The sequence below is a fragment of the Styela clava genome, chromosome 9, assembly GCF_964204865.1.
Source record: "Styela clava chromosome 9, kaStyClav1.hap1.2, whole genome shotgun sequence".
NCBI lineage: Eukaryota > Metazoa > Chordata > Ascidiacea > Stolidobranchia > Styelidae > Styela > Styela clava.
Genome location: NC_135258.1, coordinates 2,885,125 through 2,912,240, shown reverse-complemented (window position 1 = coordinate 2,912,240; position 27,116 = coordinate 2,885,125). Strand labels below are relative to the sequence as shown.

Genomic DNA, 27,116 nt, shown 5'->3' with positions numbered 1-27,116 from the left:
TCTCAATCAACACTTTTGCTTCTTCTCTTGTATAAAAATAGATTGTTAATATATATTGGAATTTCCATCTGTTTGTTCGTGCTCCCAGATAACCAATCAGCGGCCTCCAAGGAGGCCGGGGTCCCCTGTCAAGAAACCCTGTCATAAACTAAAAGAGGCGACCGTGCTTCGCCTGCCTGTTGTCATGCTGTCCCTCGAATTCAGCTACAACAAAAAATTCACGAAAACAGATTTTTAGATTTCATTAATATTCTCGACAATGAATGATATACGGGTGCTAAAATGCCTAGTTATTCTAACAACATGATCATGTTTTGCAATTTACAACCAACATATTGTACTTAACTTTGTTTGACAGAGCCCCAAGAACTCCAACTACAAATATCAAAAATGTGAGGTCAAAAAGTTACACTACAACATTGTCAAATGTGCTGTATTTACTATAGTAGGGTTTACCATAAAGAATTACCCGAAAAATAGTAAAATAAAGACCAATTCAGCAATATCTACTTGGAGATATGCATCTGTTGGGGATGTTTCAAAAAAAGGTTGAATGGAAAAAAGTTTTCACAAAATGTCAAGGTTTGATAGTAGTAGAGAAGTAGAAAAAATACACCCATGTTTTTTTTCTGGTTTCCCAAAATTGTTATATACGTATATTATCAAACTGTGTTGGTGCTTCGTTTTCTTATATTTCGAAAACAATTATTAGCATCCTTATTACATAAAATTTATTCGCTAATCTGAATCAGCGTTGTAGGTGTCGCTGCTTGAATCCTTTCGAGGTCCCTCGCGACTCCTGTCAAACAATCAAAGTATTATTTGTTGTTGGTTACATGTATGTCATATTTTTCTTGAAGTGCTTATATTGTGATGACTAATAAATTATGTATGACCGATTTATTTTCATTCGATAACTACGCCACAGAACTTCTCCGATAAGTATACAGCAATTGCGAGAGGCAAAAATGCCAATATGGGATTTCATCGCATTGCAAACAAATATTAGCGATTCTTACATATATTCGCGCATTCCCATCTGAACAGCATGGAATAGATTATACCTATCTACACACTTGAAGAACTATGTCAGATGAGCGTCATATTATCGAATATCAGTAAAGGAATAGCGCAATGGGAAAAGACATATAAGGTGTAACTTTCAGTAGTATGCAATCAAATAATCTTATTGTAGAATATATATTTAAAAACATTTTGTCACACCAACCGCAGTCCGAAACGTTTTGTCTCTGGCTGAGCTTAGATACCAATTGGCACTCCTGTAAACTGGTAAGAGGCACGCGATGGAGCAGATACTCAGAGTATCCAGCAGTCATTTGAGTGGGTACTGCTGTTTTATTGCAGATGATACTGGTCTTTTTGTATTAAAGATTTACTGGCATCCCCGATTTATGGATGTTGGAAACTAACACGCAATATTACAAAACTTATTTTCAAAACACGGTCTGAATGAATGAAAAACCTGAAACTAGTATTCATTAGAGCAGTCAGCAGCATACAAATTCTATGGAATGAAATCATACACAAAAGCTCGTCAAAAACCTATAGCCTAATAAACAAGTGGAATTTGATGCATGTGCGCGTTACTACTTACAACGGAAGCACGCAGGAAAATGTGTGTGATGTCCTAGTGTTCAAAATGTTTGACTGAACTATGTTGGCATAACAGGGCTATGTTGGCATAACAGGTGCACATCTTGGTTTCGCATACGCATACCTTCTATCTCCACAAGGATATATTAATTTTGCCAAAGTCAATGCTGCACCTGAAAGGTTCCGTTTCCTTCAAAAGAAAACACGTTACACATCGTTAGATACCAGTCGATGGTTTTACATGGCCTTGTTCGGAGTGGAAGGCGAGGTCAAATATTCCAATCCAATTCTAGCTAATAAAATATTTCCCAAGTCCCTAAGCTTGAAGTAGGAAAACGAAATGCCCGCGGCAAAGCAAATGTAGTTTGAAGAGCGCAAAAAAAAGTGTCTAGATGCTGTCGATGGATCTTGGATTGTATTACGCTTCAGGATGTGCGTCATCTTTGTACGAATACTTAAAATCCACTTAAAAAAAATTGCTCAACATTATATATTCCACACCCACCTGGGTATCATTATTTATGTTATCGACATTATGTCTAAACAATAAAAAAAACTTTATGTCCCAAAACAATGTTAGGGCCCGATTCGACCGGACTATATCATCACTATCATTTGATGTTAAACCATATTCGATAGTAAATTTTTTTTTATCTTTGTACATTTGGCATCGTTATGTCATAAATTGACTGACATTAGATTTTTATCAATCTACCTACCTTTGCTTTTTCCATGTTCTGTATGAAGTGGTTAGTTCCACATGAAATTTAATCCTACCTTGATCTTGTAGAATACCATTTATTCATTGATCATGTGCCTTCCAGTTACACACTGCAGTTCAATTTTCTTCTTACCATAAAAGGTTAACTTATTTATGACTACCGGTACTATCGTTGCATGCATATCTTACTACTGGTAGGCTTCCTGTTCGTGAAACTTCATTTTTACCATTGATACCTAAACAACTGTAGCCCTGCACCATACAATGTTCTACCTACGACCACAGTCACCTCACAATGGTACCATTGGGACTTTACCTCAAAGCAGCTATCGTCATGGCTACTTAGATTATTGGTGCACGGAGGCGTTTCTTGTTTTGTTGTTGTTGAAACGCGAGATTACTGAGCATACCTGGTTGGAATGCCTTGACGTATTTATATTTATTCTCGAATTAATGTATATATGATACTGTATATACACAGTCCGACTTTTTTTGTTGTCATTATTTTCTTTTTAGACTTGCTTATGGGTGCTGCTGCTCGATAACCAAATTTGGTTTCTCGCGGCTCCCCTCACCGTGAAATGCCTTTAATTTATTTATTGCAATTTGTATATCAAGTGTGGTAAGTATATGCGGTTTGTATATTAGTATGGTAAGAAAATAAACTACTGATTACTGTTGGGTGAATGCTCCTCTCCTGTATATCGCATGTTTACAGAAAGGGAATCGCCATGCATTGTCCATAGCGGCTCGCATGGTGAAATACGGAAGACCGTCGCACTCGACAAATAGCGATTGTTGGGTTCCCTCGTTTACGTATTTCACTCACATTAGCTATTTGGTCAATATTAAACAATTGTTCGAATTATTTTGATTTCGTCACCCTACTTGATTGGGGAATCGAATGCACCGGATGATTAATATGATTCTAATGGATGTGTTTCGGTTTAGCAGATATGTGCTGCTTGAAAGAAGAATTTTTATGCTTATTTGATTTTCACGCAAAATAGGAACGAAATTCTATATACTAGCAAAGTCATTAATAAGACAGCCAATATCTCACGAAGGTTGTATGGATTTATCCAATAGGAATGCATTCCAGGTAACCCATGTCTAGTTATGAGAGCATTTGGATATATGTTCTGAAATTTTTGCCCAGGCCGAATATAGAATATAGCCGAAACAATTTTTTTCTTTTTGCTCAGTGTTTCTTTTATTTCCCAAAAAGGAAGAACAGGCCAATGAGTCGCAGCAGTATTTACAAAGATAATACACAAATGTTTCAAACGTCTATTTATTGATCAAAAAATATCAGGTAATAAAAACGGGCAAATCCTCCAGTGTAAAAACAGTCCAGTGTCCCCGGACATAACGGTTGTTTGTATCGAGGTAAATAAATGTGCCATTTCTTCAAATAAAAATAAAATGAGCAACACAACAAATGACATATGATCTGGCATTATAACAGCAAAATCAAAACTGACAAGCAAAAAGTTTGAGAATTTAAATATTTAAAAAAAAATCAAAATGCTAACGAGCGATAAAATTTCAATTTAATCGCAAATAATAAAATTCAAACAAAAGAAAAACAAATCATCAATCAGTTCATTTGACAACGAAGGAACAAGATTTTAATATTATAAAACAGGCAGGAGATCTAATTCCAATGACATAATTAAAGAACTAAATCAAATGTGATATAACACAAAATATTTGAAACAGTATATATTATATACTATTAATACTTAAGATGATAGGAAATAACCTAAAATCTGGTGTTATCTGGAAAGAATTAAATTAAAGAATACTTCTGAACTGTTAACATGTCATTTGTTTTTATCTATTGCGATTAAAATAAACACTCGATCAATATATATTGACTTCTGACTTTATTCTGACATAACACACTGTCAATGGTCCAGTTTCAAATATCCACAGTTTGTTTCCAAAATGAAAGTGTTCACAAGCATGGGTTGGTATACTCCATTTTAGAGTACTAGATTAAAATTGACAATTCTGCATCCCTAAGTCGTTTTTCTACCATGTATTTTAAAATGCTTCGACAATGTAGAGGATTGAGCAAAATTTTTTCCACATATTTTGCAAGAATGTGGCCTCTCTTCATTATGAGTTCTCATATGACACTTCAAATTGCCGGATTGCGTGAAACATTTTCCACATTTCTCACAAGAATATGGCTTTTCCCCAGTATGCGTTCTGATATGGTTATTTAAAGAACTTGATTGTGTAAAGCCTCTGTCACATATTTTACATGAATACGGCCTCTCTCCAGTATGAATACGCAAATGGCTTGTTAAACTACTTGATTGTGCAAAGCTTTTTCCGCATTTTTCACAAGAGTGCGGTTTATCACCGGTATGCATACGCATATGTGTAAACAAAGTCGCCTGAGACGTAAAGCATTTTCCACAAACTGTGCAAAAATGTGGCTTTTCTCCTGTATGAATACGCACATGGACATCTAAATAACTAGCTTGAGCGAAACATTTGCCACATGTCTCACAAGAGTATGGCTTTTCCCCAGTATGTGTTCTCATATGATTTTTTACAGCACTTGAGCGTGTGAAGCGCTTTGCACATATTTTACAGAAATATGGTTTGTCTCCTGTATGAATTCGTACGTGCCTACTCAGATGACTGGGCCGCATAAAACACTTGCCACATATCTCACACGAGTATGGTCTTTTGAATTTATTCATTCCTGGTGGCTCTTTAACATTACTTGTTGTTGCAGAGTATGTTCCGCTCATATCCATGAAAATGACCCTGTCGATTTAGATACTGCTGAACATATAAACCACTTCATATACACAACTAGTAAAAAGCGATTTGTATGGTTATAATCTGAACAGCTTCGTCAGGAGGCGCTTATATATATACAACTGTATAAACTCTTATCATATTATTTGGGATTGGTAGCTCTGACAATAAGTGAAAAAATAATGATAAAATATTAGGTCTGTTGTAAATTAATCAATATTTTCTTCTAGATTAGAAGACTCTCTAAACTATTTTTAATCAGATATTAGATCATTGAGTGTCGCTGCTCGATAACCAGCTTTGACTTCTCGCGACTTCCCTTCCCCCGTTGAAATCCGTGAAGTGGACTAGTAATATCAGTATAAGCGCAGATAACAGGGTAAGACATTAGCGATAGCAGGGAGGTAGGTCGAGATTACATTTCTGTTATCTGCAGATTTATAATCAGATATTAAATATTATATTTTCAGTCATCGAACTGTCCGAATAAAAAGCACAAATTTATAAAACCAAACACTAGAATTAGCTTAGCATGCAGTACTTTTAATCGGCAAGTGCTTGAACATTTTGGGGCAAATTGTTAATTTGAATATGTAAATCAGTTTCGCCAACTCGCCCAAATATCCGATGGAATAAGATGTTCCTAATTTTGTTATTCCATTTATGTTATGCCAAGGTCGAACCTTGAACACCACCGTAATCTAAGCTGATGCAAGATCAATGGAAAAAATTTAAGCGAGATTGGTCATTGACAAGTTTATTTTTTTCGCCCATTATAAAATAACATGCAAATTGCAAAAGAATAGTATTGAATACACATTTCACTGGGTAAGGGAAGCCGGGGAACCAACACTGGTTATCAAGCAGCCACATCCGAAATTCAAGATGTAACATTTTTGATTATCGGAGTACAGTACTGTTATTATTGATGAACTTCATATATGAAATCGCAATTATCTGACTGCGACGCAATCAGTGTTGCACAAAAAAGCTTGCATGTGACATATCTCTGAAAAATAGGATTTCGTGGATGCTTAATATCTGAAAACTCGAGGATTTGCAGCAGGAATTCTTTGTATTCGAGAATCCCTTCTCAAATTTGACTACTAAAACCCTACTATATACCACGGGAGTACACCATTTTGATTGATATACCATATCTGCATATTTTACAAATGATATTTTAAAGGACTTAGATATTTTGATACGGTATATAAAGTTATCAAAGATGGCTTACATATGCCACCTTTTTTTTTCTCATATCAGATTTAGTTTTATTGCAGTTTTGAGGTAGTCCAAATCTTTCACTGTACGGTGTCTGAAGCCAAAATAAACAGCGGAGTCGTTGTGGATAATAAATTCTCCGTTTCTATAGCCCTGATCGCAAAGTCTTTAAATGCATCGCATTTCTCACCATTGTTCATTGCCTCCTGCATTGCCGTTAATTCTATGAAGATATATGAATAAATGTGCTTTTCTGACAATAACAAAATCTATCCCTCTCTTTTCATTAGCTTTACCGTAACTCGCGTTCAACTAGTGTTGCATGTTTTCTATGAACAACTACTGCACTACGGTTCTCACCTCGTGCATTTATGCGTTCAAGATGAAAACGCCTTTCGCTTCAACAAACACAAGATAATAGAGTCATAAGATTGGAGATATCTTGTATCCAACATATATTGGATCCAACTTTAACAAGAAGATAACAGAGCCGCAAGGCCGGAAATACGCCGACTGACTATAGCACGTCGTAGATAACAGAGATCTAAGCATGGAGATACGGCATTGGAGGCGAAAGTATGTTTTATCCAAAATACTCTGTGTGGGTTCGCAGGTTCGAATCGCATGCGGGGATAGTTTTGTTTGAGAGGATTCCTGGAATCCTTGCCGTCGTAGGGTGAATCACGTAACCGCTGGTCGGTTACGGCTTCCTCCACTATCAAGTCCATGCTTCCGAAAACAAATAACTAACTAATCCCATACCCGACATGGAATGGCAATCAGACGAGAGGCCGTGGTTCGCCATACGGTTAAGCTGTCTTATCGGCTTTCCTCTCCCCCGGGATAAATATGTAAATCCCATGTTATGTTTTCTTGCGATTGTAACTAAACCAGCGAATGGTATGGGAGCGAGTATGGTACCGGTATCAGTGATATTTTCAGAGCAGGTTAGTGTATGGTGTAAAAGGGAATAGATGTTGTAAGGTTGTCTGGTTTTCTACAGGATATATATATTTAGGTTTGGCTGTATAATTGTTTGAGCTTTGTACCCAAATTCGTACCAAGTTATGTGATACAGAACTAGGGTTCTAATGCAAAAAAAGGGCCGCAGAATTTTTTCTATTACAGAAGACTAACCAGAATAGGCACGGTAGCGAACCCATACAGAATAATCAGAGCTGCGGGGGCGAGCGTATTTCCAACGCTTGGAGCCCGCGATACAGAGGCGTACTCTTCACAATAATTTCACGTTAAATTAGCTCAAAACTATTTTTGTAAATTTCAGGTTTGACTGAAACAATTTACCATAGCTTGAAATGCGCAAGAACAACGTGGCAAAACAACGGGGAACCTAACTAGCCGAAAGCTCTGACAAGTTTAATTGGCTTTGCAGTCTTGCTCTACCCACACAAAACAATATTATCATATCAATTACATCTACACTACAGCCTATTCAATATTATCTATATAGCTCTCTTTCCATCTCAATCCACCATTCCAATCCACTATGTGGAGCAAGTGCGCAACTGTGGCTCACATGGCGATACGCCACACGCTATTCATGGAGGGTATTCATTAACGCCGCTGAGCGTCGCCATTTTGTTTTTATGTGGGCGTGCGCGGGAAAGTACTGTCTTCTGCTTCGCCGCGACGTTGGACTGGTTTGGGCTTTTCGATTGCAATTGCATTGCTGCGTACCGTTATGTAATGGCGATAGCCGTTACACACCAGACTTATCGTTCCACTCTTTCCCCAAAAATGAAAAAATGAAGAGAGCGTGGATTCACAGTATTCGTCGCGATCCTGTTAAACATTTTCAAGTAAGTCAGTATTTTGTGTCAAATATTTTTTTCTTCTGGTTTTAATTTTAGTTTTGACCCTGATTTTCTCTTCTCGCTTCTACTTTAGTTATTAGGCTATATCTATGCGGTTGTAGGCTATATGTGAGTGTATTTAAGGTGAGCACAGTCTACGACTTTCTTTTACAGTTTTAGCAACAAAAATTTAACTAATGATTTGGTTTCTACGAGACTAACTACTTATCCTTCTTCCATGCTTTTGTGCCGGTATGCATACAATGCAAGGTTGCTGTAGCAAGAGTAAAGATAACTATCCCACAGTCCTAAGTGATTCAAGAGTCTTGCAGTGAGTCTTAGTGTGCAGCAAGACTCTTGAATCACTTAATTAAATTAATTTAACTTCTGCTCTTTTCAAATCTTAGTTGGGGCTCTTCTGATTCTGTAGACTAATAGACTAAGGGTGGAGATCAAAAACCTCATTTAAGTTAAATCTGGATTAAGACTGATACCGGATTTGTTGAACTCAGTTTAACTTTAAAACCTAATCGGAGATCAAAAACCTAGTTTACTGTTTACTTGACTAATCCTGGTTTAATTTCCATGCCACGAGGCATTTTACCAAAACGTCGTGGCGTATTGCCCTTTGACCCTGTATTTCCATAGTGATACGTTTGTAAACAGTTACTCCATTTTAGCTGCAGAGCGTGTTGTGCTGTTTCTGTGATTGAAGAAGTGAAATCTGTAAGCCGTGTAATTTTTGTGATTAGAAATAATTTAAAATGGATGTTATAGACATTGTGGAAATAGTAGATGAAGAGGAATTGGGCCGGGGGTGATTTTGAGAACGTATTTGCGTGACTTGCAAGATCCGTTTGGGCTGTTTAATGAGAAGGAGTTCATACAAAGGTACAGATTTTCGAAGGATAGTGTACTGATTTTATTCGATATAATAAAGAACGATGTCGAAATAACTGTTCGCAAGCATGCCCTCCCACCTATGCTTCAACTCCTCTAACTACTTTACGGTTTTTCGCCTGTGGCCATTTTCAAATGACAGATGGTGATTTGATGGGAATGAGTCGACATACCGCACGCAGATCCATTCACAGAGTTGCGACTTGCTTCGCTAAACGGAAGACTTCATTTATTGATTTTTTCAGTCAAGATTTGTCTAAAGTAAAACAAGATTTTTTTGATGTGGCTGGGTTTCCGTCGGTTATTGGAGCTGAGCTATTGAGTGCACGCATGTGGCAATTCAGTCACCAGGGGGCGGAGATATTTCGAAATCGAAAAGGATACTTTTCTATAAATGTTCAGGCTATATGCGATTCCAACAGAGTCATTACTAACATCGTCGTAAGATGGCCTGGATCCACACATGACTCCAGGATCTTTGCAAATAGCATCATACATGATAAACTAGAGGAAAACGGGATTAATGGTTATTTATTAGGCGATAATGGTTACCCTTGCAAACCGTATTTGTTAACCCCTCTTTTGAACTCTGCAAGTGGCAAACAAAATAGATACAACAAGGCCCACATCCACACCAGAGCTAGAATTGAGCAGTGCTTTGGTATTTTAAAACAACGTTTTAGAGTACTTCAATACAAAATGAGGACGAGGCTGGACAACACGCTAACCATAATTGTGGCAGTTGCTTGTCTGCATAATTTTGCTGCCAAAACAAACCAATCCCTGGAACAAGATGCTTTTGTAGACACAAGTGATGACACACACCAAAGTCACCAAGTACAGTCATCTCAAGCAGGTCATCAAGCTCGCGCAAACGTTATTGACCAATATTTTTGACCACTCTCCTAGTTATTCACCAATTTTCAATTCCTGCTTAGTAAACTGTTAACATTGATTTTATTACTGCTAATATGTTCCAACAAGGTCACACTCCGTTTTGGATATTAGCGACAAGACACACATTTCATTGTGGGATACAACTTCTAAAACTTAGAAAGACTTTACAAGAAACTATTAGAAAATATAATATCAGCACTGACATACCCACCAAATATTTTTTAACAATAATCTATTATCAAAGAAATGTTTTAATTCACCATTTTGCAACAAGAACAGATGAAACAATGAAAAAAACTGCTTCATTCCAACATTGCTATTTTTTTCGGTAATACTCCATTTTTATGACATGCTCCTCCCTTCTCATTATCCTCTCCTCAACCATTGCCTCCAATTTCTCTGTTAAAACCCTTCTTTTCAAGTCTTCCATTGTGTTGCCATACTGTCTATCTAGAAATAATGTTAAGATGCCGCTACTGATATTTTCTATCATGACATGATAACTAAACTAATATTGCTCTCAAATTGAATGCCTGCCTGCGTTTAAGCTACTTCTGTCAATATTTGCGATAAAAACAGTTCTTGAATTGAATACGGCTTAAACTTTCAATAATACTGCTGTTCTGTTTATCTGAGTAAGTTGTCAAGTTGCTACTGCTGAGCTACTATATCATAAAAGTATTTTTAAAACATACATTGCAGGGACGGGAACATCATAATCATGTGAATAAACTATCCATATGTTCTGAACAAACAGAGAGTCTTGCCCAAGTGGGATATATGTTGCATCTGAATGGCAATTATCACTAGAATACCTGTACTTGCAACTTCAGATGTCTTTTGCAAAACTGTTGATTTTTGACCTGAAAAACAACAAAAGTAAAATGAAATACAATTCTCGGTACTAGACCTCAAATCATTAGTCAACCGTCAAAATTGAGTATCGAAAGTCGCCTCTGCCATGAAGCCTGAAATTACAAAAAAGCAAGTTTCTCATTCAAGCAGATATTGATTATATGACCCACAGTCCTTCTCCTTAACAAATATATATACAGGGCGTCTCAAAAAAAAAGTATAGACTTTCAATTTTAATTTGCTTTCCAGCTTATCATAGATCATTCATTTCTTCAGGAAACATAGTATGGATAACTACTAGTGAAAGGTATTGTTTGCATTTTGACAAGGAGATTAACCCAAAAATGAGGTACAAATTGCTGTTAGGCAAGAAGCATTCATAAAGCACTGAGTGTTTTCCTAGGAGCATCCCATCCTTGGTCTTCCTCATCCTTATGCATCAACTACATATCCAATTTCCATAAACTTACGATGAATTGCATAAATTGCACCTTTTTCTTTGGGTTAATCTCCATTTCATTCTGTGGTTTGAAGAAAATACAAACAATACCTAAATTTTACTAGCTATCCATACTATATTTTCTGAAGAAATGAACGATCTATGATGAATACCTGAAAAGCAAATAAAAATTAAAGTGTACACTTACTCCTGAGACACCCCGTATATATACCTATTCATTAAAAAGGTCAGGCCATCCCTGCACTAGTTCATTGAGCCTTATCAAATTTAGTCCTATATTGCGGATCTTAGTAATATTTTTTTGATGATTGAACTTACCAGCTGAGGAAGATGACAGCGGCAAGTGTGTCTGGAAAGCAAAAAGAAATTGGGAATCTCAATTATACAATATCACTATTTCACCAGTTAAGCTGTAGATAGTGACACAACAAATGAAGAATTCGTTTTAGGCACTGCAGATATCCTTGTTGCATATATATTACAAAATGATTACCGGTAAATATCTGCTCATTGATATCGAAAAAGGCTGGTTAATGAAATTATAAACAGACATTATTAAATTTATGTGGAAACTACGAATATCCAAGCAGCAGTAAATTTTGCAACCATACGTACACAAAATGCATTTCATGAATACAGAGAGAAGCAGAACTAGTATTTCGGAGGCATAAGAAACTCGGTTATATATTGTGGTGCCATATTACTTTAATGCCACCAATTACTGGCAGTAAATATAAACTGTTAATAACATACATGTCTCTTCTTCAGGTGGTGAGTATGAGCTTTGACTTTGATAGTCATCGTCAAAGTTGTTCGTGAGACAATTGATCTGCCTTGGAATTAGAGCTGAAAAACAATTTGATAATTAAAGCAAATCAAGTCTGAATAGAGAAAATAGTTAAACACAATTGAGGAAAATTAGTAGGTACATTTGATGATATGCATTCATAGTCACAAGATATATATGTTGTATCAATCAACACGTCATATTTGGAACAGATCTACAAATATGTGAAAAATGCAAATAACATACCCTCCACTTTCTCGCTTAGCTCATCGCAAGGCAGATCAGGACCACCTGCAGTCCCCCTTAAATGACGTTTCCTCTGAGCATTGTCCTGCTTGGCCTTATTTTTTATATTTTTCCACGCAACTTTCAAGTTTTTTTCAGTTCTGCGACACAAGGTGCCAGTTGCATTGAATTTGGCTTCGATTTGCTTCCAAGCCAAATGCTTTTGTTCAACTGACACCTTGTCCGTTTTTTTGCACTCCACCTCAGGATGTTCACTTATGAGCTGTACGAGAACATTTTTGTTCCGCTAATACAAAAGTTGCTGATCTTGCCATTATATAACACTGTAATGTATTTAATATATGAGTATAAGATATAATTATATGGGCTATTCCAAGTGATTTTGCATGCATGTTGTTAGATGCAATATATTTTTACTTTTCCAGCTGCATGTCTTGTGTTAATCTCCAATCAGTTGCTTTATGGGGGTTGAAACAAAATTGCACAAAACTTACAAAAAAGACTTACTTAGAGGATATAAAATATATATTAAAATATAGCGTGACTCTACAGGACAGCGAATCCACCATATATTAACGTTTCACTGTGTTATAATGTAAATTGCTGCGATGGTCCAAGTCGGGTATGGGATTGTTTTCGGAAGGATGGAGGTAGAGGAAGCTGTAACCGACCAGCAGTTACGTGAACCACCCAACGGCGACGAGGAGTCCAGCAATCCTCTCTCATATAATCATCCCTGCATGGGATTGAACCTGCGAACCCACGCAGAGAAATCAGAGATGCAGTGGCAGCGTATTCATAACGCTTAGCAGTAACTTGATGTAACACTGTATATCCATGCCAATAATGGGGCACAATGTATGTGAATGTGACTTTATAGGACGTGACTGAGTGACAGCACTCTCTATCATCTCTTAGAATTTTGGTAATAAATCGTTAGATAGGCGATGACATGTCCTACAGCAGTGGTCGGCAACCTTTTTTCAGTGACGGACTGGTGAAGCTTGACCAAAATTTTAGCGGACCACCTCTATACAAATTATATACATTAGAAAATGTAGTTTTACAATACATTCAATAACAAAGGTGATACTCTATTCATGTAATGTGTTTCTTACGCTAGGCCTACTTCGATTTTGTAGTTGTCAATTTTGAAAACCTGACCTCACATAAAGGAAACAATGCTATTACTGTATTAGGGCATCATACGTTTTTTGTGTCACCTTTCTGTGGACCGGCGATGGGCCGCGGCCCGGTGGTTGCCGACCACTGTGATCTACAGCATTGCAGACATCCGAGCTTTATAAACTTAAATTCAGTGGTGAGTGCATCCCATTGAAATGAAATAACTGTACCAGACAATCAAAACACTTCAGTTCAGGATTCATCACAAAACATGTTGAATATATTAAATTTCGGGTCACCGCAAGTACCTATTTCTAGTTGGCCTGGCTCAACAATTTTTGCATATGTCATTCCTAACCCCCACTTGACTATTTCATCCAAAAATTACATTATTGTGAAGTCGCAGTGGCGTAATACGGCCCACCAAAGTATAGGTATGGCTGGTCGTGCAGACAATCATCCGAAATTGAGCAGTAGAAACGATACTGATAAGAGAGTAAACGCTGACTTTAGTGAGTTCATTATAGTCGGCACAGATGCCATTTCGGACGATTATAGTTATACCTCAGCAAGCTCTACGACGTGATTGTGACGTTTCAGTGATGTAATTTTTGGATGACGTACTCAAATCGTCGTTACAAATATTATACTAATAAAATCGTTATGCTACGCCCACTAGAAGTACTTGAGGGCGAGTACTTCCGGAGACCCAAAATTTCTATATTTCAGATCACTTTGTGTAAATCATCAGAAAAAATATATCAAACAATTACCCACTGCACTTTACAATACAATACTTTACAACTTTTTAAGAAATTGAGGGAATTCAACTTTTGCTTGGAATGTCCCATATATATATATTGATAACCTATTTGAAACCAGAATATATGCTGTTGATATCCGTACGGTACGCAGAAGTTACCGCTGCCTGCAGTGCATGAACCACCCATCCCGCAACGACCGCACCTAATCAACGTCGATTCGAGGTTAAACTACCTTTTTGATCTCCACCCTAAGTGTTTATTTTGTCAATACCGGTATCTTCCTGGTGTACTGATTATGGGAATCAAGCTAAACTTAATAACCTATATTATTATTAGGTGGGCATAAATTGATTCCTTGAAGCCTAGCTTCACTTTAGTTGGTGTTATTTATTCAGTTCGTATCAGCTAGTTTATATTGACTTATTAAAACAGATTACACCAAGCACGCGAGTTTGCGGCAACCATTTCAGACCCGAAGACATTTATGAGACGCCTTCTGGTCGACGCCGTTTGCACCACAACTCAGTTCCATCAAAATTTAGTTGGACAAAGTTAATTGCAGAGAGACCACTGCCAAATAGACTGAGGTAAAACAGAATATATCATTTTTTAAGTTAGACTATACCACCATACTAGTATCAAACCAAAATTTAAAATTAACCAATTTGAAAAAATATTTAGACCCAAAGTCTAGAATATCAGGGTAGTCCAACATTGTCGGCTCCGCGGGCCACAAAATAATTTTTTCCTTGTTCGCGGGCCACAATAGTGCCAAGAATAGGTAAACAGTGCAATACAAAACAAACACTTTTTATTGTGCAAACACATAGTCATAAGACATAGCCTGCTCTGGCTAATAGAATCCGCATTCGATTCTTAGTTTTCTATGATGCCTATATTGTTAGCATATATTCTCGACCAAAAAGATAGAAAGCCAGATACTAATTTAGACTACCAAGCACATCATTTAACTTCGCTAGTTGCCTCACAGCTAGCCATAACACTAGTCAATTCAGTGCCATTAGAGATGTAACGATATGTAAAAATATCTTTCTGATTAATTTTATTACGAAATGCGATTTTTTGATTCTCTTCGAATGTGATGCGGGCCACAGATAATGGAGCGGCGGGCCTGGGTTTGGACCACCCTGGTCCAGATTCAACTCATTTGGAAAAAATGACTCAAATCTTTTTGTGAGTACACAAACTTTCAGCAACACTGAAACGCGCAAAAATACAATTTTGTTTTTGATTTACACATATACATGCAATGCAGAGGATTCAATACTTGAAGCAGTAATTTGGGTACAATATGACTTTTCACGATATCTGGTTCGTCATATAATTGAGCCGTCTTATCATCCTTCCTTTTCCCAGGATGAATATGTGATTTCTTTGCTAATGAATTTCATTATATTTGTTCAGAACCACTGATGCCACTGTACCAAGCAGTCGGACCAGCAGTCTGAGTTTTAATCACACTAATCCTACTCAAGTGGTTCACAACTACTGCATTGTAGTGAAAACAGCTGAAAAAAAACTTGAGCAAGCTTTGAAAGAAATTGAGAATATAAAAACTCAAGTTTCAAAGCTGTCAATATCTAAATTCGGTATGGAACGTTTCAAGGCGTCAAGCTGCATGATTAAATATTATACTGGCTTTAGTTCTTATTGTTTATTGATTGACTTTTTCAACATATTGTTGGACTGTGCTTTTAACACTATGGTCTGCTGTAAGCGAAGAAGTTAGTAATGGAAGTAGCGATTTTTTAGACCACCCCTGTAAGAAGCGATCGCTTCCACTGGCTGATGAACTGTTTTTATTTTTGTGTCGTCTGAGACAGGGCTTTGATAAGATCCATCTTAGTGATGTTTTATGCATATCACAATCCACTGTCTCTCGGATAGTTTCTGCTGTAAGCGAAGAAGTTAGTAATGGAAGTATCGATTTTTTAGACCACCCCTGTAAGAAGCGATCGCTTCCACTGGCTGATGAACTGTTTTTATTTTTGTGTCGTCTGAGACAGGGCTTTGATAAGATCCATCTTAGTGATGTTTTATGCATATCACAATCCACTGTCTCTCGGATAGTTATCACATGGGCTAGTTTTCTTTATTTTACCTTGGCGTCTATCCCAATTTGGCCTACTCGTGAGCAGGTTTATGAAAATATGCCACAGTGTTTCAAAAACCAAGGTTAAGGATCTACATGCATAGTCCTTGACTGTTGTAAATTTTTTTGCCAGTCACCATCTTCACTCATGCTCCAAAGTGAGTTTTTCTCATTTTATAAAAACCATACAACATTAAAATGTTTATTGGGTATTGCTCCCCATGGTCCAATAACTTTTGTCAGTTTATTATTTTGTAGTAGTATATCAGACAGTGAAATAACCCGGAGATCTGGAATTTTGAGTTTGCTTGAAAGAGGGGATTCCGTAATGTGCGACAAAGGATTCGCCATCAGGAGTCACTTGGAAGTGAAAGGTGAAAGGGCGGTTCACATATGATGAGGCATTGCGGTCCAGCAAGATTGCTTTACTTGGAGTCCACGTAGAACGAGCAATCGGAAGGGTGAAAGAATATCAGTTATTCGAAGGCAGAATACCACTGAGTAAGCTAGGAACAGTTAATCAACTATGGACTGTTGCTTATTAACCAACTTCAGCGGTCCTTTGTTTTAGAAGTAGGTATTTAGTTTTATTTTTGAGTTTTAGTTTGTTTATTGTTGAATAATTATTTTGAGTTCGAGCAGTTTAGTTTATCAAATACATTCAGGACATATTTTATGTCTCTTCAAAGATCTTAGCTTTGTTTGAATATACAGCAGATGGTGTGGGTATTACAACATTATTAGGTTAACAGTAAAAAAAGGGAAAATTCAGAAAAGCCTTTTGTACTGCCTGTTTCACCTGTTTTCAACGAATACACAAAATACTAATTTATTGAAAAATAGTTGAAAGCCCAAAGCAACTGGTTACTACATTTTAAAGCAATAAATTACATAAATGCCTAGGCGTCTTAAGTTTTTTCTCTTGATATATAATTACGCTTTAGACATTTCACAAAATGAAGAATTTTTGTCCTCAAGATGACATGTTTGATGCAACTCTATTTATGAAATGATCATAAAAAAAGGATTCCAGACGCATTTGTAGGTCCAGAAAATATGCATCATCAAAATATATGCGATCAATGGTAAAAGAATAATGATATCACACCACTTGAGTCCTGTGATTCCTAAACACCCCATTATTTGAAAATAATAATCATGATTCATTTTCAATGTCCATTCCCCTTTATCATTTTTGAAAATACAAGAAACCTTGTCAAAAGTGTCAGACATTGGGCATTTGACTTCTAATAAGCCATAGCATGGGTTGCCATCACAAGATGGGTCGTAAACTTTGCGATCTGGTGAACAACACAACCAGGGACAGGTTGAAGATATTACCAATCCACATGGGGAACACTGGCATTTTTTTATTTCCTCGTATAATTTTACTGCTTCTGGTTCCATTTGGATACCTCTTTTCATCGCTGCAGTTTGAAAAAATTTGGAAGAAGTAAGTTTTGAAGCAAGGGAGTCAAAATTTGAAACACGTTTATAAATTCGGCCAAATTTGGATGCTGTAATTCTAAATTTTTGTTGTTGGTGCCAAATTGGAGAGTTATACTGATTTCGAGTCATAAATTCAATGTGTTTACAATCTTCTCTGCCCAAAGTCGGATTTTGCATCACTTTGTGTTGCATTTCTGTTAACACCGTGTTAGTCTGTGGAGACAAACTAGACAGAGGGAGAGGAGGGAATTCAAAACTTTTCTGATCACATATCTGCTGATATGCTAGAGGACTCCCAAATGGTGCTTGTCCAAAATTTGTTGAAATACTTACAACAGAAGACGGATTTGACGGCAAAATTGTATTTAACTGAATATTATATTGACTAAAATTTAAAAAGCTCTGCCATTGCAGGATTCTTCCAGGTTTGTTTGTGTAGAGTGCTGCGAATTGTCCTGATGGATTTCGAACATGGATTTTGAATAATAATTTTTTGGATAGGCAGCTGCTTGAATCCTTCGCTTCTTGGATGATGCCATGATTGTAATTGCATAGTGCCAGTAATAGCTGGGGGGACTTTCTTTAGTTGGAGATTGCTGAAATGCGCAGTGCAGTACAACAATGCTAAAGAATGACAGCAAATTGCTTCTCCCACTGTGCAAGAGCAAGTAGCACTCAGTACATTGACTGCCGCAAAGTTACAAATCATGAATGGGGTGGCTCGTTTTTTCTTTGTGATCGATAACATCTTGCCTTTATTAAAAAATTCTGACCATCTGGGAAAACTGTGAAAATAATAATGCATATTAGTGATAAGTTACAGCTTAATTTGCTTTCAAGGGTTGCATATTCAGCATGGTTAAATCGAAACCTAGGCGTAATGAGATTAAATAGTTAATTTATTTCAAACTCCTTCATTGTACAAAAATACCAACAGCAGACGGAGATTCCAGAAAAGCTGTAATTTATAAGCTGCCCCTGCCTTATAGATCCCCTATAAAAATAAATAGGTGAATCCTGAATAGCCCATGAATAAATATACACCACAAGTCATTATTTACTGAGGTTCTTAATGCCCAAAATTATAACAGTGGTTACGGTACATGTGACATCATGTCCCGCTCGCTCAAAAATCTTACTTGTCCTACCTAACTTACCATACCTTTGTAATCGTGGATGAAAGACTCCCAGAAGTATTTGTATCCTCTCTTGGCGCTATTTCCATTGCCTGCATGCTTTTCAGCATATTCTGTAACTCATCAAAACTAAAATCAGGAAGATATTTCAAATCGTCGCTAAAGATACGCTCAGCCATTACACAGACAGATAAAAAAAACGCGCCAGAGTAACAATCGCGAAGTCGTCGTCTGACGTCCTGCTCACTTGATTATTCGCTATTTGATTAAGTTTGCAGATGTTATTGTAATCTTTGATTAGACTGAAAGTACGATAGCCTACTACCTTCTGTACTATTATTGTACGTGGATCTTACTGGATATACTATCTGCATACCTACCTAATTTCACCTTGCAATCAATCACACTACTGCACTAACGTTACTTCAAGATGAACAAGGAAGTCCAAACCCAGATTCTGGCAGCTATCTCATCTCTCCAGGCCAAGCAAGAGGAGCTAATGTCACATGCAACTCTATTATCTGCCTCTAAAGACCATGGCAACCAGTCCCAGGACATCATTAAGTTCCAGAATGACGTGGCTCAAATCTCCTCCAAGATCCAGGAGATTATTAGCAGGCTGGAGACTTGTGAAAAGCAACAGGACGATTTAGAACAATACAGCCGAAGAAACTGTGTGATTCTCCATGGCTGTAGTTCTGTGCCAGAAACTGAATACCATAAGTTCGAAGACTTTGTAGTGAAAACTCTCAACGACAGCCTTAAACCCAACCATCCTATTGTGAACACTGACATTGATATTACTCACAAATTAAAATCAAGATCTCCGAAGAACCCCATCATCATCAAATTCGTCAGAAGATCAACGAAGAATATGGTGTATGGTAGAAAAAAAGAACTCAAAGGCAGCGGATTGTCCATCACTGAGTCCTTGACCCGTAGCAGGCTCAAGCTACTCAGCGCTGCCAAGGAAGCCTTCGGAAAACAAAAAGTGAGCACAATGAATGGGATTATCTACGCTTACCTAGATAAAAGGCGAGTAATATCTTCCTCAAATGATATCACTACTCTCTCTCGACCCCTCTACTCCAAGGCTGCTGCCCGTTCAGTGGGACCAACCTCAAGACGTAGCGGTAGCCTATGAGCGGAGGGGAACGATTAACTCATTCATAATCTCCATTTTTCTTATTTGAATAGGCTAGTGCTGTCTAATCAATGGTTCTCCATCTCTTAAACATCTGGAAACCTATATAGCCAGACTAGATATTTAACTTATTTTTTTTCATTTTTATTTTTTACTTTTATTTTGTTGTGCCACTGCCATGAAAACTAATTTAAAATACCCATGTAGAAATTGCCACAAATCAGTTCGAATCAATCAAAAAGCTCTTTATTGTGACATTTGTTCTTCTTGGATACATTTAAAATGTACCAATATTTCTGGACAAAAATATGAAAATCTTGAATCTGAAGCTGATGAAATACCTTGGTGCTGTTTCCTTTGTGAAATAGACTGTATGCCATTCTCTTGTCTCTCTGATTCTGAAATATCTGAGTTATTTGTTCCCCTTCATACAGAAAAAGCTGAAGCCCAGGCACTTGCCAAAATTCTTGATCCTGAATACCTTAACAAAATGTTTCTTGAATCAGCAAATACTGATACTGATGAATTCAACAACATTGATAGTGTTTTCTTGTACAATTGCTCAAATCAATATATCTGCTCCAGTGATGTCAATGCCCTTAAATTCAACGACAGCCTTAAACTAAGTGGTTTCATGACTCTCTCCATCAATATCAGATCTTTAGCCTCTTTCAAAAACTTCACAAAATTTGAAGCACTAGTTAATTCACTGAATTGTAAGCCTCATGTAATTGCTGTAAATGAAACATGGATTGTATCTGGTACAAATGGCCATTTCAATGCACTGGATGGCTATGTTTTTATCTCTAATAGTAGATCTCATCACCGAGGTGGTGGTGTTGGTCTCTACATTCGAAATGATTTGAAATACATTGTCCGCAAAGATATTACTATAATGTGCGAAAAGGTTTTTGAATCTATATTCATTGACATATCATTGGAAAATAAAACAATAACCTGCGGTACTATTTATAGATCACCACTAACTGATGAATTGAACAATGCTAACTTTCGGAATCTCTTGTCCCAAGTTCTCTCAAAGATGAACAGGTTGAATTATAATTATATAATGGGTGACTTCAACTATAATCTTATTGATGAGTCCAATATGAATACCAGCCTATTTGTTGATATTATGCACAACCTGGCCTATTATTCTTTGATAAACTGCCCCACCAGGATAACTTCAAGTTCTGCTACCTGTATAGACCATATCTGGACAAACGTATATGATAAAAAAATTAACAGTGCTGTTTTAGCAGAATGTGTTTCTGATCATCTGCCGATTGTACAATGCTCTCTTCTAGAAAAGCAAATTCAGACCAGAATTGAAACGCTTTATCGCCAGTTTACTTCGTCCAACTTGAATACGTTTAAGAATGAACTGAATTCTATTGATATTGATGACTTCAGCAGCATCCAGGATCCCAACACTTGCTTTGAAAATTTTTTTGAAAAATTCTCCACTGCTTACTCTCAATCTTTTCCTTACAAAAAACAGACAAACAGATCAAACAAACCTTGGTATGATGCTGAGTTACGCAAACTCAACAAAGTCAAACAAAAACTTTATAAGAAATTAATTAACAATAAAAACATAAATGACAAGCACAAATTACAGTTCAATGAATGCAGGAACCTTTATACTCGATTGCTCCACAAAAAGAAATCGAATTATTACAAATCTAAATTTGCTTCTCACAAAGGCAACATCAAGGCAGTGTGGAAAACAATTAATGAGCTTATTGGTAAAAATAAAACAAATTCTTGTCCTTTGATTGGACTTGATTGCAGTAATACACAAACTGCAAATAAATTTAATGAACACTTTTCCCAAGTGGCACAAAGCCTGCTTGACTGTATGCCACAACCAGCTGGCTGTGACAAAAATTACATTTCATATCTTGGGAAGCAAGAATCCTCATCCATGTTCTTAAGGCCAGCTACATCATTAGAAATAAAAAATATTATACGCGATATGAAGCCCAAGTCAAGTTTTGGAATCGATGGTATTCCATTTAAAATATTGAAATATGTTCCAGAACATATTATTGATATCCTGACATATATATTTAATCTTTCACTATCTAGTGGATTATTCATTGAAAGCTTCAAGACATCCAAAGTTCTTCCTCTGTTTAAAAAAGGTAGTGTTTCAGATCTTGGAAACTATAGACCTATTAGTCTTTTACCATCATTTTCTAAGATTCTTGAAAAAATAATGTATAGTAGAATGTCAAACTACTTTGAAACTAACAATGTTTTCCACTCGCATCAATTTGGTTTCCGCAAGCATCACTCCACTGCTATGGCTGCTAATGTTTTGGTACACAAACTGACCAATGCGTTTGAATGCAAACAACATGCAATTGGAATATTTCTTGATATCTCAAAAGCTTTTGACACCATTGACCATTCCATCCTCTTAAGTAAGCTCTATCACTATGGAATTAGAGGCGTTCCATTCAATTGGATCAAGAGCTACCTTCAAGACAGGAAGCAAATTGTGCAATATGACAACTCATTCTCTACAAATATTTGTGTCATGAAGCACGGAGTTCCACAAGGATCTTTACTTGGCCCATTATTTTTTCTAGCTTACATTAATGACATGTCCAGGTGTCTGAAATCCTCTGAGTCGATCATGTTTGCTGATGACACTAACTTGATTTTTCATGGGGAAAACCTTGAAGATCTATTCACAGTTGCAAACCAAGAACTAACCAACATTCATAGCTGGATGTTAGTTAATAAATTATCTCTGAATGCTAACAAAACTAAATTTGTATTATTCCATCCAAGCAAGCATAAAAGTGTGAGTTGTTCAAAAAAACTACTGCTCAATGGCAATGAAATTGAAAGAGTGAAAGAAATAAAATTTCTAGGAGTTATCTTTGATGAAAATCTGTCATGGAAATCACAAATAATGCATGTTATTGGTAAAACAAAAAGAAACCTAGCAATTTCTGCCAAAGTATCCCAGTGTGTTGATCAATCAGCTCTACTAGCAATGTTTCAATCATTACTACTTAGCCATATTCGATATTGTTGTTCAGTCTGGCTTCATGGTAATAAAACACTTGTCTCAAAACTGCAGAGTATTTGTAATAATTTTTTAAGAATAGTTTTTGGTAGAAGAAAACGTGAAAGTGTAGACTCTTACTTCAAATCACTAAATATACTTAAGGTTGAAGATATGATGAAATTTGAAATACTATCTCTAGCTCACGACTTCCATAATAATGCGCTGCCCAATTGCTTTAATGACATACTTGTCAAAAATACCTCCAACCGAAGAAGTAGTTCTGATTTATTCGTACCTTTCATGAGTAAATCCGTGAGTCAGCATTCCTTGTCTTTTACTGGACCCAAACTTTGGAATTCTCTTCCCTTAAATTTGAAGACGTTAAAGTCCAAAAAATCTTTTCAAAAACAAGTCAAGTCTCATTTAGTTTCCAAATATTAAATATTAAAAATTACTACTGGTGGTATTCGATGACAAAAACTTGGGACACTCCACACTTGCACATTATTGTTTTAATGAAAATGTTGAACAGCTATAATAATATTGTGCCACGACTATAATAATATCTTGCCACGACTTGGCCAGAACTAGTCCAGCACCAAAGAAATGGTATTGTGACATGCATGAGTATATATATATTTTTTTTAAATATATAGGTAGCTAACGTACTCGGATGATATTTTCTTTAAATAACTGCACACATTCTATCACTTCACGCTCGTGTTTTTATCTTTTTCTAGCTGTGATGTCCCTATCATACACGCTTGGTCTTATGTTTGAGTGGTGGTATAAGGGTTGTAGATAGTACAATATTGTTCCTGCAAGGTTACTAATTATTGCAACTAGGCGAGCAGTAGAGCTATGTTGGATTCTCCCCTTCAGATTTTAATTTGCTGTGGGTCATTGTAATTGGATGTGGTTTTTATATCATTTATGTATGCATGCGTTTTATGTTAAGGCATGGTGTTTGAGTTGACTTGTTGGCCAAGGTATAGATAGTAAAATTTTGTGTGTTTTTTGCATGGTGTGATAAATTTTTCTCTGTCCCAAGCAGAATGTCATCATAGATCTTCTATCCATCGCTATATAATGACAATACATCCCATTTAATTAAACAATTATTTTTTGCCTGTAATAAATAGTTCAGAGCGTTCCCCTTCACCCAATCATTGAAACATCTACTCGCAGTTTTATTTTTTGTTTTTCAGGTTACTTCAAAGTGATTAAATGAAGTAAAACACATACGGAAAAAAACAAAAAAAGACTCCCGATATCCTGTGAAATAACAACCTCATTCACATATCCTTGTCTGAAATCAATACCCAAGAATGAAAAACCTCACTTAGACCCTTTGTAACCAATTTATTTCCACATCCTACTTTACTTAATTATAGTAATTTTACTGTTACCGGTAACTTAATTACTTATTACAATCTGGACTATAATTTGGCAATAATAGGCTCTAATTTGGGGAATGAAATGGTCTCGCCCACCTCTTCATGCACCCAATTCTGGCAACTTTGGTTGGGCAACTTGGCATTTGACTCCAACTATAATCAGCTTGGCAATATGTTTTCAATAGAATCTTCCTTTTATATACCTAATTAACGATTAGAAGATCGATCAATTTGGCAATGGCAACCATTACAAAAATATCAATATGGTGTGGCAGATAATTTTCTTTTCTAGTATTTATTTATTTATTTTTTTTGTTTACTGTATAGTATACCCTAAATTTATCGCGTTTCATTCTTACTTAAATAACTTCTCAGTGGTTGTGTGTGTGTGTGGCTGGTGGGTGCATGTGAGCGTGTGTGAAATAACTTGATAATTTTAGGTGAGTAAACACGTACCACTTCCTCTTGGCAAAACCTTTCATCTTATATTTTGTACGTTATAAACCTTATCTAAGGTTTTGTTTGCTCCCCTGATTTCATAATCCGATTTTATTTATATGTTTTTATCTGTCAAATGTATTGTTATGCTGATTATGGAGTCGAAATAAACTTATACTTATACTTATCCAGTGGAGGCGCTAAAGAGGTGAATACCCTCCATTACAGAATTATGGCTTCCTTCGTTACTTTTTGTAGCTTTCGTTTCAATCTATTATTTGTGATCATTATTTAATTGCCGGTATTGACTCAAAAAAAAAGTTCAGGGTAGTGGCACAGCGTGCTTTTTCGCGATTGTAACTAAACCAGCTACTGGCAGGGTATCGCAAGCTGGCATAGGTACGGTATAAAGGAGTCCTTTTCACAATAGCTCAAGTGCATGCATACCTATCTAATAATACTCGACATATGGAGTGGTATACGTACGAGAGATTGTGGTTCGCCAGGGATAAATAGGTAAATCCTATCCAATTTCGCACTAAATAAGCCCAAAACTATTTTCAAGTTGAACCAGTCACCAGGTGACTAATCTAATGGCTGACTGTCTTTATATTTGAAAACAAACACATCAGATAATCCGAGGTACCGGTACGTTATTTCTTCGAGTTGATTAGTGTAGACTGCTAATAAATGGCCATAGCCATAGACAACAAGCAATTTGCGGTCAATCAAAACAGTTTTTACAACTTGTAGGAACAATTTTGTGTGAACTATCCCGGACTCCCTGGTTTTGTATCAGTGATGGACTCTAATATGTGATTATCTTCCAGGAACAACTTTATCTGACCCAAATCTGATTTAAGAAATAAAGTGTATTACCTATCTTGACAAATCCACTTGGAAATTGTATAAAGTATGTAAGCTTGGCAAGGAAATAGCTAGGCTAAATCTGACACATTTCATTGCTGCCAACTGCACTATTCGGTAGATTACTTGCTGACGAAATTGAAATACATACTTCAGATTCCCTTTGTTCCCCTCTTGAGAAGTGACCTCGATAACATCTTTTTATTTTCCAATAACTCACTTTCTTGAGGCTGCCATTTTACATACTGTTGAACTATAAAAAGATTATCTAACTTTATAGGATTTGCATCTACGGGATTCAGCTTGCAAAATAATCTGTATTTGCTACTTCCTTTTCTGTCGAATCTGATCATGTCACAGAATCCAGTCGTTCTGAACAAAAAACGATTACTCACAAAAACTCCATAAAATAAATACATGAAAGCTCACGACAACAGTAACTAAAGTCAGATTGTATAAATGAGCTTTCTCAGATTAGAAAACCGAAGCGACTGATAGAATGAGGTTGAAAAACACGCACTGTTTTTGCGATTATCTGGGTTTACTAGAAGGTCAAGACACAGTTGATGAGAACAAGAACAGGCACAAGGTGATTGTTTTCTTTACTACCCTGGTACATTACTTTGAATTCTTTCACCAACTCTTGGTCGACAGATGATGTTAGCATTTCCTCAGTTTTTCATAAGAACACGATTGGGCTCACCACCTCTCTTTGCATTAAAAAGCGTGAGGCGTGACATCACAATATTACGAATAACAATAAAATTTTCCTGACATGGTATAAATATTTATCACTCAAGTGGGATGCTAAAGTACATTCTGCTCATTCGGAAGCAGTTCTGGTTGTCGCAACTTTATCTGGTGATTATGCTGCAGGATATATTCAGCATCGCCGAATAAACTAGTCCAGCGCAGATTGACAACGGCTGCAAATTTATCGATAGTTTCCTCGTTCACATCATCTTCCAATCTATAAGATATGTTCCTTTCATTATTTTGACAGCACTTTTCATGAGATTTCCGATAAAAATTAGCGACCTAGCTTTTATTCCGCCTTCTTTTAAAGTTGTCACATTGTTTATTTCTTCTTCTAACATTAACATTTTATTTGCTGTAAAGCATTGATTCTGTTTCAACATCATTGCCAAATTTACTCTTTAAACATCTACGGAATCCCATAAACAATGTGGCTATAGTTCTCATTCATAACATAACGGATTTCCGTACCTACGTCTTTTTATCTGTTTTCGTTCATGTCGCTCAAAAAGACTTCTGCCTATTTTTTTAATCATATTATCCGTTCGGCACAATCATTATTGAACCTCGGTCTGTAAATAACAAATCGTCCGTATCGTCTGC

At 36.5% G+C, this 27,116-nt stretch overlaps 2 protein-coding genes and 1 long non-coding RNA gene across 3 annotated transcripts; 1 reads left to right on the top strand and 2 right to left on the bottom strand.

Annotated features, from left to right (window-relative positions):
- Nucleotides 1–3,613: 3,613 nt before the first annotated feature.
- LOC120339915 (uncharacterized) lies at nt 3,614–6,777 on the bottom strand. Its single transcript, XM_039408154.2, has one exon. It carries the CDS (start codon nt 5,110–5,112, stop codon nt 4,360–4,362), a length of 753 nt encoding a protein of 250 aa, XP_039264088.2. The 5' UTR covers nt 5,113–6,777; the 3' UTR covers nt 3,614–4,359.
- A 7,083-nt stretch (nt 6,778–13,860) lies between these two features.
- LOC144427225 (uncharacterized) lies at nt 13,861–17,104 on the top strand. Its single transcript, XM_078116090.1, has 4 exons — nt 13,861–13,920; nt 14,555–14,775; nt 15,614–15,933; nt 16,683–17,104. Exons 1-4 carry the CDS (start codon nt 13,861–13,863, stop codon nt 16,844–16,846), a joined length of 765 nt encoding a protein of 254 aa, XP_077972216.1. The 3' UTR covers nt 16,847–17,104.
- A 1,033-nt stretch (nt 17,105–18,137) lies between these two features.
- On the bottom strand, nt 18,138–26,411 carry LOC144427299 (uncharacterized). The gene is made up of 3 exons (XR_013477859.1): nt 25,075–26,411; nt 18,913–19,132; nt 18,138–18,535 (listed from the first exon to the last, which is right to left on the bottom strand). It is a non-coding gene; the product is annotated as an uncharacterized LOC144427299 (long non-coding RNA).
- Nucleotides 26,412–27,116: the final 705 nt, after the last annotated feature.

Coding starts and splice junctions, on each gene's coding strand:
- LOC120339915 (XM_039408154.2), bottom strand. CDS start 5,112: ATGGATATGAGCGGAACATACTCTGCAACAACAAGTAATGTTAAAGAG.
- LOC144427225 (XM_078116090.1), top strand. CDS start 13,861: ATGGCTGGTCGTGCAGACAATCATCCGAAATTGAGCAGTAGAAACGAT. Junction 14,776..15,613: donor CCACTGCCAAATAGACTGAG/GTAAAACAGAAT, acceptor ATATTTGTTCAG/AACCACTGATGCCACTGTAC. Junction 15,934..16,682: donor GGTCTGCTGTAAGCGAAGAA/GTTAGTAATGGA, acceptor GAAAGGTGAAAG/GGCGGTTCACATATGATGAG.